Source organism: Mobula hypostoma, chromosome 26, assembly GCF_963921235.1.
Source record: "Mobula hypostoma chromosome 26, sMobHyp1.1, whole genome shotgun sequence".
NCBI classification, from domain to species: Eukaryota; Metazoa; Chordata; class Chondrichthyes; order Myliobatiformes; family Myliobatidae; genus Mobula; species Mobula hypostoma.
This window is the reverse complement of record NC_086122.1, coordinates 4157093-4169309: the sequence shown is the minus strand read 5'-3', so window position 1 is coordinate 4169309 and position 12217 is coordinate 4157093. Positions and strand designations below refer to the sequence as shown.

Genomic DNA, 12217 nt, shown 5'->3' with positions numbered 1-12217 from the left:
CGAGATTTACCATGGCTTCTGCACCGACAGTAACCCACAGAACGGTCCTCCCACACCAACATTGACTGTCCTCCCAGAGCCTGGATCTCACTCTCACTGGCAGTGGCTTGTTACAGTGACAGACCAGCTGCTCTTTCCTAAACTGTTCCACCAGATGGTTCCAAATGCATGATGCACGAAACACTTTCTGGAGGACTCTGCCTACACTTCTCTGGCCCATCATCAGACCATCGTTTCCATCTCTTTGGGACCGTCTCCATGAATGGAAGTCCAGGAGACACCGTGCAGTGACTGCAACCAGAAGTGCACTGATCAAGGTGCAGCAGCCCTCCCTGCAACACTGCTTCAAATGCCTGCAAATACCAGAGCAGCTGTCACCCCAGGACCAGATTACAAGCTATCGATTAGCACCCACGGTCGCTTCAGGTAATCCTGTTCAGTGATTCCTGTGTGGGGTCTTTTAGCTCTTCAGCACACAGCTCACTCTCAGTTACACATGGATGTGTTCCCCAGAGGGGAGTAGTAGCCAGTGGACAGCACCCACAGCCATTCCCTTTAACTTGAATGTCCCCATCATCCATTAGTGATTTCAGTGCCTTTGTGTCTTCAAATCACAGCCTGTGACTGTACGCAAGCTCTGCGTCTCACAGCTTCCTCCACCCCATCAGTGCACTAACCTGTTAACCATAGTCCATTCCACAGAGTGCTGTTCATCCACTTCCCTTCCTCTGTTTCTCAGACATAAACACCACTCAGTCTCAGCCCTCCTTCACTGAACGTACTGAGCGGCAGTGCCAGTGTATAGAGTCACAAAAAGGTACAGTACAGAGACAGGTCCTTTGGCCCATCGCATAATCCCATTAGCCCACACTAGGACCATATGCTCCTCTGCCTTGACTTTTTCAGTTGCCTCCCTGGAAGTTTCTCAGCCATAGTGACTGTACCTTATCTCACCACCTCCTCTGGCAGCAAGTTCCAGGCAATACTCACTAGCCCTTCAGATCACCTTGAAACCTTTTTCCTTCCTTTTTACTTTATAGCACCAGCCATCAGGGTTCAATTTCCACTGCCCTCAGTAAGGAGCTTGTATGTTCTCCCCATAACGGCCTGGGTTTCCTCTGGGTGCTTGAATTTCTTCCCACATTCCAAAGGTGTAAGTTGTGAGCATACTTTTTTGTGCTGAGAGCTTGGTGACACTTGATGGCTGCCCCTAGCACATCCTCGGACTGCGTTGGTCATTGACGCAAATGACGCATTTCACTGAATGTTTTGATGTTTCCATTTACATGTTGCAAATAAAGATAATCTTTACATCTACATACACAATTAATGATATCCCAAACATGGGAAAAACATTTTGACTACCTACCATATATATACACACATATATATGAGAGGGGGAGAGGGAGAGAGCGGGAGGGGGAGAGAGGGAGGGGGAGAGGGAGGGGGAGGGGGAGGGGGAGGGGGAGAGGGAGGGGGAGAGGGAGGGGGAGAGGGAGGGGGAGAGGGAGGGGAGAGGGAGGGGAGAGGGAGGGGAGAGGGAGGGGAGAGGGAGGGGGAGAGGGAGGGGGAGAGGGAGGGGGAGAGGGAGGGGGAGAGGGAGGGGGAGAGGGAGGGGGAGAGGGAGGGGGAGAGGGAGGGGGAGAGGGAGGGGGAGAGGGAGGGGGAGGGGGAGAGGGAGGGGGAGAGGGAGAGGGAGAGGGAGAGGGAGAGGGAGAGGGAGAGGGAGAGGGAGAGGGAGAGGGAGAGGGAGAGGGAGAGGGAGAGGGAGAGGGAGAGGGAGAGGGAGAGGGAGAGGGAGAGGGAGAGGGAGAGGGGGCGAGAGAGAGAGAGAGAGAGAGAGAGAGAGAGAGAGACTGTACATCTATCCCATCACACGTCGGTCTCTTTTTCTTCAGGAAAAATAAAACCATTATGTCCAATCTCTCCCCATCCAATACAGACAACATCCTGGTGAATCTCCTCTGCACAAGAATGACAAAGATGTGCAGCCCTTCACAGACTGAGGATTTGACTCTGTTGCAGAATTCTGGAGAGAGCCTCCAGTATCTACCCGCCAGTTCCCACTTTGCCTTTCCCCTTTGTGCTTGTACTTTCCTCAGACACCCTTGATCAATTCTTCTGCACCTGTCTTTGTATTCTTTAGAGACCAGCAGAACACCCAATATTGCCTCATGATGTGTACTAGCCCACCATTTCTACCTCCCTCTCCTCATTCTTCCCAGTGGCCCATCCCCATGAAATGCTGCAGCAACCTACTCTCCCAATCACTTCCCCTCACACCCAATATCCCTGTTCCTAAAAAAGCCCAGATTCTGTCCTTGCAACACACACTCAAAATGCTGGAGGAACTCAGCAGGCCTGGCAGCATCTATAGACAAAGTACAGTCGATGTGTTGGGCGAAAACCCTTCAGCAGGACATTCTGTCCTTTCCTACACAGGGACTATTGAACCCTCGATGAGGTTAGTAGAATGGGTTTATCAGACCGAGAGGGATGGACCACCCCACAGCACAAAGGGAAACCTGACACTATTTTCCACTCCACTCCCTTCACCACTCCAGCCTTACCTCATTCACGCTCGTCCCCAGTGATTTTTGCCATATGAAGGTGACATAATGTGTTAGTTATCTCAGCCGTTAAGCCCATCCCTTCTCCCTTACCCATAGCCTTCATTACCACACTCCCCCATCTAACTCCTCCTTCCACCAAATCAAATAGCCATCCAGTTTCCCCCTATTCAGTTTTGATCCTACATAATGCCCTCGCCAAGTGCTCATCTTGTCTAAGAGACTCACTAAGGCTCATAATCCAATCCTACCATGCCTCATTGGACAAGAGCTCATCTCATCTGAGAGACTCACAGAGGGCTGACAATCCAATCCTATCATGGCTGCCTGCAGAGAGCTCATCCCGTCTGAGAGTCTCACAGAAGGCTGACAATCCAATCCTATCATGCCTCGCTCACCAAGTGCCCAGCTCGTCAGAGACTCACAGAGGGCTGATAATCCAATCCTATCATGGCTGCCTGCATTGTACTGATTCATCAGCTGCTCTAAACTCTAGCTATCCAGTTGGTGGTGGGAGCAACTGTTCCCACTGGTTTGGTGATCTTGAATTAATTACACAAAGTAGATTCAACTTCTTGCTTATGATTGGGAGTGCATAGGTAGCAAAAACCAGTTTGAGATGGCACTAGTGAACCCAGTCACTAAATACAGGTGGTGGCAAACAAAACAAAGAATACAACTAAATACTTCATTAATAACTCTTTTTCTTGTAAAATGAATAGTAAACGATCACCACAAACAATGGAGAGGAGAGTGATGTTGAGGCTGACTCATGGGTTAAAGTGTGTGGGTGAGAGGCAGAGTTGGGGTGAGGTCAAGGCACATTTGACGTAAAGTCGGAATGAGTGGAGTGGAGCAAGGTTGAACAGATAATAAGTACTTTGTACTTTGAATTTTGAATGGCACTTGTTTTGTTGTTTGTTTTCTATTTTACTGTGTTTGTGTTCCTGTTTTACTGTTCTGTGTTCCGATTTTACTGTGTTCTGTGTTTCTGTTTTACTGTGTTCTGTTACTATGTTATGTGTTACTGCGTTATGCGTTTCTACTTTACTGTTCTGCGTTTCTACGTTACTGTGTTCTGCGTTTCTATTTCAGTGTGTTCTCTGCTGTTCCGCTGAACTAAGTTGGTGGTTCTAACCATAGAACCATAGAAACTACAGCACAGAAACAGGCCCTTTGGCCCTTCTTGGCTGTGCCGAACCATTTTCTGCCTAGTCCCACTGACCTGCACACGGACCATATCCCTCCATACACCTCCTATCCATGTATCTGTCCAATTTATTCTTAAATGTTAAAAAAGAACCCGCATTTACCACCTCATCTGGCAGTTCATTCCATACCCCCACCACTCTCTGTGTGAAGAAGCCCCCCCTAATGTTCCCTTTAAACTTTTCCCCCCTCACCCTTAACCCATGTCCTCTGTTTTTTTTTCTCCCCTTGCCTCAGTGGAAAAAGCCTGCTTGCATTCACTCTATCTATACCCATCATAATTTTATATACCTCTATCAAATCTCCCCTCACTCTTCTACGCTCCAGGGAATAAAGTCCTAACCTATTCAACCTTTCTCTGTAACTGAGTTTCTCAAGTCCCGGCAACATCCTTGTAAACCTTCTCTGACCTCTTTCAACCTTATTTATATCCTTCCTGTAATTTGGTGACCAAAACTGAACACAATACTCCAGATTCGGCTTCACCAATGCCTTATACAACCTTATAACATTCCAGCTCTTATACTCAATACTTTGATTAATAAAGGCCAATATACCAAAAGCTCTCTTTATGACCCTATCTACCTGTGATGCCACTTTTAGGAAATTTTGTATCTGTATTCCCAGATCCCTCTGTTCCACTGCACTCCTCAGTGCCTTACCATTAACCCTGTATGTTCTACGTTGGTTTGTCCTTCCAACGTGCAATACCTCACACTTGTCAGTATTAAACTCCATCTGCCATTTTTCAGCCCATTTTTCCGGCTGGTCCAAGTCCCTCTGCAGGCTCTGAAAACCTTCCTCACTGTCTACTACACCTCCAATCTTTGTATCACCAGCAAACTTGCTGATCCAATTTACCACATTATCATCCAGATCATTGATATAGACGACAAATGACAATGGATCCAGCACTGATCCCTGTGGCACACCACTAGTGACACGCCTCCACTCAGAGAAGCAATTCTCTACCACCACTCTCTGGCTTCTTCCATTGAGCCAATGTCTAATCAATTTACCACCTCTCCATGTATACCTAGCGACTGAATTTTCCTAACTAACCTCCCATGCTGGACCTTGTCAAAGACCTTACTGAAGTCCATGTAGACAATATCCACTGCCTTCCTGGTAAGTCTATGGAATTAAGGGAAACAAGTATTGAGATCATGGAAACTGTACAGATCCACTTTCCTGGTAACCTCCTCGAAAAACTCCAATAGATTGGTCAAACGTGACCTACCACGCACAAAGCCATGTTGACTCTCCCTAATAAGTCCCTGTCTATCCAAATGCTTGTAGATTCTGTCTCTTAGTATTCCCTCCAATAACTTACCTACTACCGACGTTAAACTTACTGGCCTAAATTTCCCGGATTACTTTTCGATCCTTTTTTAAACAACGGAACAACATGAGCCACTCTCCAATCCTCCTGCACCTCACCTGTAGACAGCGACATTTTAAATTTTTCAGCCAGGGCCCCTGCAATTTTAACACTAGTCTCCTTCAAGGCCCGAGGGAACACCCTGTCAGGTCCCGGGGATTTATCCACTTTAATTTTCCTCAAGACAGCAAGGACCTCCTCCTTTTCGATCTGTACAGTTTCCATGATCTCACTACTTGTTTCCCTTAATTCCATAGACTTTATGCCAGTTTCCTTAGTAAATACAGACGCAAAAAACCTATTTAAGATCTCCCACATTTCCTTTGGTTCCGCGCATAGCCGACCACTCTGATCCTCAAGAGGACCAATTTTATCCTTTACAATTCTTTTGCTCTTAATATACCTGTAAAATCTCTTTGGATTATCCTTCACTTTGACTGCCAAGGTAACCTCATGTCTTCTTTTAGCCCTCCTGATTACTTTCTTAAGTATTTTCTTGCACTTCTTGTACTCCTCAAGCACCTTATTTACACCCTGCTTCCTATACACGTCATACAACTCCCTCTTCTTCTTTATCAGAGTTGCAATATCCCTTGAGAACCAAGGTTCCTTATTCCTATTCATTTTGCCTTTAATCCTGACAGGAACATACAAATTTTAGAAACATAGAAACATAGAAACATAGAAAATAGGTGCAGGAGTAGGCCATTCGGCCCTTCGAGCCTGCACCACCATTTATTATGATCATGGCTGATCATCCAACTCAGAACCCAGCCTTCCCTCCATACCCCCTGACCCCTGTAGCCACAAGGGCCATATCTAACTTCCTTTTAAACATAGCTAATGAACTGGCCTCAACAGTTTGCTGTGGCAGAGAATTCCACAGATTCACCACTCTCTGTGTGAAGAAGTTTTTCCTAACCTCGGTCCTAAAAGGCTTCCCCTCTATCCTCAAACTGTGACCCCTCGTTCTAGACCTCCCCAACATCGGGAACAATCTTCCCGCATCTAGCCTGTCCAATCCCTTTAGGATCTTATACGTTTCAATCAGATCCCCCCTCAATCTTCTAAATTCCAACGAGTACAAGCCCAGTTCATCCAGTCTTTCTTCATATGAAAGACCTGCCATCCCAGGAATCAATCTGGTGAACCTTCTTTGTACTCCCTCTATGGCAAGGATGTCTTTCCTCAGATTAGGGGACCAAAACTGCACACAATACTCCAGGTGTGGTCTCACCAAGGCCTTGTACAACTGCAGTAGTACCTCCCTGCTCCTGTACTCGAATCCTCTCGCTATAAATGCCAGCATACCGTTCGCCTTTTTCACCGCCTGCTGTACCTGCATGCCCACTTTCAATGACTGGTGTATAATGACACCCAGGTCTCGTTGCACCTCCCCTTTTCCTAATCGGCCACCATTCAGATAATAATCTGTTTTCCTATTTTTGCCACCAAAGTGGATAACTTCACATTTATCCACATTAAATTGCATCTGCCATGAGTTTGCCCACTCACCCAACCTATCCAAGTCACCCTGCATCCTCTTAGCATCCTCCTCACTGCTAACACTGCCACCCAGCTTTGTGTCATCCGCAAACTTGGAGATGCTGCATTTAATTCCCTCATCCAAGTCATTAATATATTTTGCACTCTCAAAATTTCTGCTTTGAAGGCTTCCCACCTACCGATCACATCCATGCCAGAGAACAATCTGTCCCAATCCACACTTTTCAGATCCTTTCTCATTTCTTCAAATTTGGCCTTCTTTCAGTTAAGAACTTCAACCCTAGGACCAGATCTATCCTGCTGGAAAGTGTGGCAACTCTTTCAGGCTGCCACCAGCACATCCATGGATTATGTTGCTTGTTCACGCAAATGTCATTGTTTTAATGAAAAATTACACTCTGAATCTAGCAGAAATGCAAGGCAGCAGGGAGGGGCTGAATGGGTCAAATGATGCCTTTCCATGCAAGAGGAATTTGAAGAAATAAACAGTAATTCCAGGACTTTGCCAGGCAGTGTCCCGGAGTTCTGTGAGCGGAACATGGTAATGCAGGTGTATCTAGCTGGGTTCCACAGATGACAAGGAGATGACGGTGCAAATGCTGAGAGAGGTACACATACAAAATGCCAGAGGAGCGTGTATGATAGAAAGATCGAGAACTGAGTTAGACTGAGCAGGATAAAAGGTTGGCACAACATTGTGGGCCAAAGGGTCTGTATGGTGCTGTAATGTTTTGTGTTCTCTGTCTAGGGAGGCTATTTGGGTGGAATTGAGGAATGGGAAAGGTGTTGTGACGCTTATAGGGGTGTATTATAGAACACCTAATGGGGACCGAGAACTAGAGAAGCAAATTTGTAAGGAGACAGCAGACATTTGTAGTAAGCACAAGGTTGTGATTGTGGGAGATTTTAATTTTCCACACATAGACTGGGAACCCATTCTGTAAAAGGGCTGGATGGTTTGGAGTTTGTCAAATGTGTGCAAGATAGTTTTTTGCAGCAATACATAGAGGTACCAACTAGAGAAGGGGCAGTGTTGGATCTCCTGTTAGGGAATGAGATAGGGCAGGTGACAGAGGCATGTGTTGGGTAGCACTTCGGGTCCAGTGATCACAATACCATTAGTTTCAATATAATTATGAAGGAGGATAGGACTGGACCCAGGGATTTTTGGTTGGAGAAAGGCTAACTTTGAGGAAATGCGAAAGGATTTAGAAGGAGTGGATTGGGACAATTTGTTTTATGGGAAGGATGTAATAGAGAAATGGAGGTCATTTAAAGGTGAAATTTTGAGGGTACAGGATCTTTATGTTCCCGTTAGGTTGAACGAAAGGTTAAGAGTTTCAGAGAGCCATGGTTTTCAAGGAATATTGGAAACTTGTTTCAGAAAAAGAGAGGGATTTACAGTAAATATAGGCAGCTTGGAGTTAATGAGGTGCTCGAGGAATATAATGTAAAAAGAATCTTAAGAAAGAAATTAGAACAGCTAAAAGAAGATATGAGGCAGCTTTAGCAAGTAAGGTGAAAATAAATCCAAAGGGTTTTTACAGTTATATAAATAGCAAAAGGATAGTGAGGGATAAAATTGGTCCCTTAGAGAATCAGAATGGACGGCTATGTGCGGAGCCAAAAGAGATGGGGGAGATTTTGAACAATTTCTTTTCTTCGGTATTCACTAAGGAGAAGGATATTGAATTGTGTAAGGTAAAGGAAACAAGAAGGGTAGTTATGGAAAGTATGACGATTAAAGAAGAGGAAGTACTGGTGCTTTTAAGGAATATAAAAGTGGATAAGTCTCCGGGTCCGGACAAGATATTCCCAAGGACCTTGAGGGAAGTTAGTGTGGAAATAGCAGGGGATCTGACAGAAATATTTCAAATGTCATTAGAAACGGGGATGGTGCCGGAGGATTGGCATATTACTCATGTTGTTCCATTGTTTAAAAAGGTTTCTAAGAGTAAACCTAGCAATTATCAGCCTGTGAGTTTGACGTCAGTGGTGGGTAAATTGATGGAAAGTATTCTTAGAGATGGTATATATAATTATCTGGATAGACAGGGTCTGATTAGGAACAGTCAACATGGATTTGTGCATGGAAGGTCACGTTTGACAAATCTTATTGAATTTTTTGATGAAGTTACTAGGAAAGTTGACGAGGGTAAATGGACTTCAATAAGGCCTTTGACAAGGTTCCACATGGAAGGTTCGTTAGGAAGGTTCAATCGTTAGGCATTCATATCGAAGTAGTAAAATGGATTCAGCAGTGGCTGGATGGGAGACACCAGAGAGTAGTGGTGGATAATTTTGTGTCAGATTGAAGGACGGTGTGTAGCGGTGTGCCTGAGGGATCTGTACTGGGTCCAATGTTGTTTGTCATATATATTAATGATCTGGATGAAGGGATGATAAATTGGATGAGTAAGTATGCAGATGATACTAAGATAGGTGGCGTTGTGGGTAATAAAGTAGGTTTTCAAAGCTTGCAGAAAGATTTAGGCCAGTTAGAAGAGTGGACTGAAAGATGGCAGATGGAGTTTAATGCTGAAAAATGTGAGGTGCTACATTTTGGTAGGACTAATCAAAATAGGACACACATGGTAAATGGTAGGGCATTGAAGAATGCTCTAGAACAGAGGGATCTAGGAATAATGGTGCATAGTTCCCTGAAGGTGGAATCTCATGTGGATAGGGTGGTGAAGAAAGCTTTTGGTATGCTAGCTTTTATTAATCAGAGCATTGAGTACAGGAGTTGGGATGTAATGTTGAAATTGTATAAGGCATTGGTAAGGCCAAGTTTGGAGTATTCTGGTCACCGAATTATAGGAAAGACATCAATAAAATTGAGAGAGTACAGAGGAGGTTGACTAAAATGTTGCCTGGATTTCATCTCCTAAGTTGCTGAGAAAGGTTGAACAAGTTAGGTCATTATTCTTTGGAGCGTAGAAGCTTGAGAGGGGTCTTGATAGAGGTGTTTAAAATTATGAGGGGGATTAATAGAGTTGGCGTGGATAGGCTTTTTCCATTGAGAGTGGGGGAGATTCAAATGAGAGGACATGAGTTGAGAGTTAAAGGGCAAAAGTTTAGGGGTAACATGAGGGGGAACTTCTTTATTCAGAGAGTGGTAGCTGTGTGGAACGAGCTTCCAGTAGAAGTGGTTGAGGCAGGTTTGATGTTGTCATTTAAAGTTCAATTGGATAGATATATGGATAGGAAGAGAATGGAGGGTTATGGACCGAGTGCAAGTCGGTGGGACTAGGTGAGAGTAGGAGTTCGGCATGGACTAGAAGGGCCGAGATGGCCTGTTTCTGTGCTGTAATTGTTATATGGTTATATGTTATATGGTTATATTGGACCCCTTCTTTTTACGATTTTCATAAATGACCTGGACGAGGAAGTGCAGGGAGAGGTTAGTAAATTTGCTGATGACACAAAGGTTGAGGGTGTTGTGGACTAGAAGGGCCGAGATGGCCTGTTTCCATGCTGTAATTGTTATATGCTTTATATGGGAAACACAGCAGTTCAGGTTGCACTTACGGAGAGAAATTAACAGCTGATGTTTCGGGCTTAGATCCTTCATCATACTGGGGGGCGAGTGAACCAGTGGTCAGGGGAGAAGCAGGTTTCTGCACTAACACAAGAGGGGCCCTTCCCGAGACAGCAGACAGTCATGGTCAATCCCTACGACAGCAGTCATGGTCAATCCCTACTGTCCAGATGGCAGTGGCCCAGCAGCTGACATAAAACTCTGGGATGGGAGCTGAACCCTTGAGTTCTAGCCTGGAGCTAGGTCCAATAATGGTGATTTCAGGCCACTGACAACTACTCATAGAATAAAAACAGGTTCTGGATGAGAAAATCCTGCCTTAGTGTGGAGCACCAACCTTTTCTCCTTTCAGTCCTTGGCGTCCTGTGAGGCCTGGGTCTCCACGCTCCCCCTTCAAAATAGATAGAGTTCTTGAATATTAAAACTTCAGTGTGAAATTATCACCAATGCAGAACAATAGGATATTTAAGTGACTTATATAAGAAAAGTGTTTGCCACATCTCCCCCTCTCAAAGCCCTCTGAGAGGAGATGCTGCTGGTGAGGGCTGCTTTCTCAGAGGACAGCAGGCAGTGACTGTGTTCCCAAGCCTGAGGTGGGGGGAAGGGGCTGGGGGATCATTTCTCCAACTGGGTGACCTAAGGGTGGCACTGGCAGAATGTTGGTCTCCCCAAGGGGCAACAGATCCCACGGAGTCAGCCAGTACTGAAAACCAATGGTCTCATGAGGCCAGTCAAGGTGAGACCTCACAAGGTGGTTCATTTTGGTAGCTCAAGTATGATATCAGAATATCGTATTAATGGTGAGACTCTTGGCAGTGTGGAGGTTCAGAGGGATCTTGGGGTCCGAGTCTAGAGGACACGCGAAGTTGCTGCGCAGGTTGACTCCATGGTTAAGAAAGTGTGATGTGCCCAGTGTCAGTGAGACTGATGACAGTGTGAGGTGCCCAGTGCCACGAGACAGATGTCAGTGTGAGGTGCCCAGTGCCACAGAGACAGATGTCAGTGTGATGTGCCCAGCATCAGTGAGACAGATGACAGTGTGATGTGCCCAGCATCAGTGAGACAGATGACAGTGTGATGTGCCCAGTGTCAGTGAGACAGATGACAGTGTGATGTGCCCAGTGTCAGTAACACTGATGTCACTGTGATGTGCCCAGTGTCACAGAGACTGACGTCACTGTGGTGTGCCCAGTGTCAGTGAGACTGATGTCACTGTGATGTGCCCAGTGTCACAGAGACTGACGTCACTGTGATGCGCCCAGTGTCACAGAGACTGACGTCACTGTGATGTGCCCAGTGTCAGTGAGACTGATGTCACTGTGATGTGCTCAGTGTCACAGAGACTGACGTCACTGTGATGTGCCCAGTGTCACAGAGACTGTTGTCCACTGTTGTCAGTGTGATGTGACCGGTATGTCTGAGAGTGAAGAATGTGAACATCCTGCTACTGACAAATACAGACCATTTTATTCCTATGATTTGTGTGGGCAGAGATCTACAGGATCATGAAAATCAGCGCTTGGGTCGAGCAGACAGTGTCTGAGATCTGGGTGAGTGGGCCTGCAGCAATGAAGGTGCCACAGGGAAGGCTGGAGCTTGGACCACCTACCTTGTCTCCCTTCTCTGCGTCATGCCCAGGGAGACCTTGAGGACCACGCTTGCCCTGTCAATAACAAAAGAGAATGGCAAGTATTGGTAAAAATGGAGAGTTCAAGGACAGGTACATTTCTGAAGTAACTATGTGACACCCAAGCACTTTACAGGCAGGGATACATTTCTTTATTAATGGTACTCTTACCAGATAGCTGTTCCCAGCAAGATTCCAGCTCAACTATCTGATTGTCACCAGGAGTAAACTGTGGCACCATGGTATGGGCAGACTCTGTTACCTGTGGCAGTGCAGCGAGAAGAACAGGCAACGAGTGGATATTGTCTCCACGAGTGCAACGTCCTCTCAGCTTAAACCCCAGGGGACAACAGAATGATCCCCTTTGACACCCACTGAAAAAG

The 12217-nt window shown here is 45.8% G+C and overlaps 1 protein-coding gene across 1 annotated transcript in view; it reads right to left on the bottom strand.

Moving 5' to 3' along the window:
• col16a1 (collagen, type XVI, alpha 1) overlaps positions 1–12217 on the bottom strand; it is a 414952-nt gene that overhangs the window by 159528 nt on the left and 243207 nt on the right. Inside the window, exons 27-28 of the mRNA XM_063033604.1 lie at positions 11817–11870; positions 10545–10598 (exon numbers count right to left, since the gene is read on the bottom strand). Of these exons, the coding sequence (XP_062889674.1) occupies positions 10545–10598; positions 11817–11870 (108 nt within the window). The remainder of the gene's footprint in view (positions 1–10544; positions 10599–11816; positions 11871–12217) is intronic.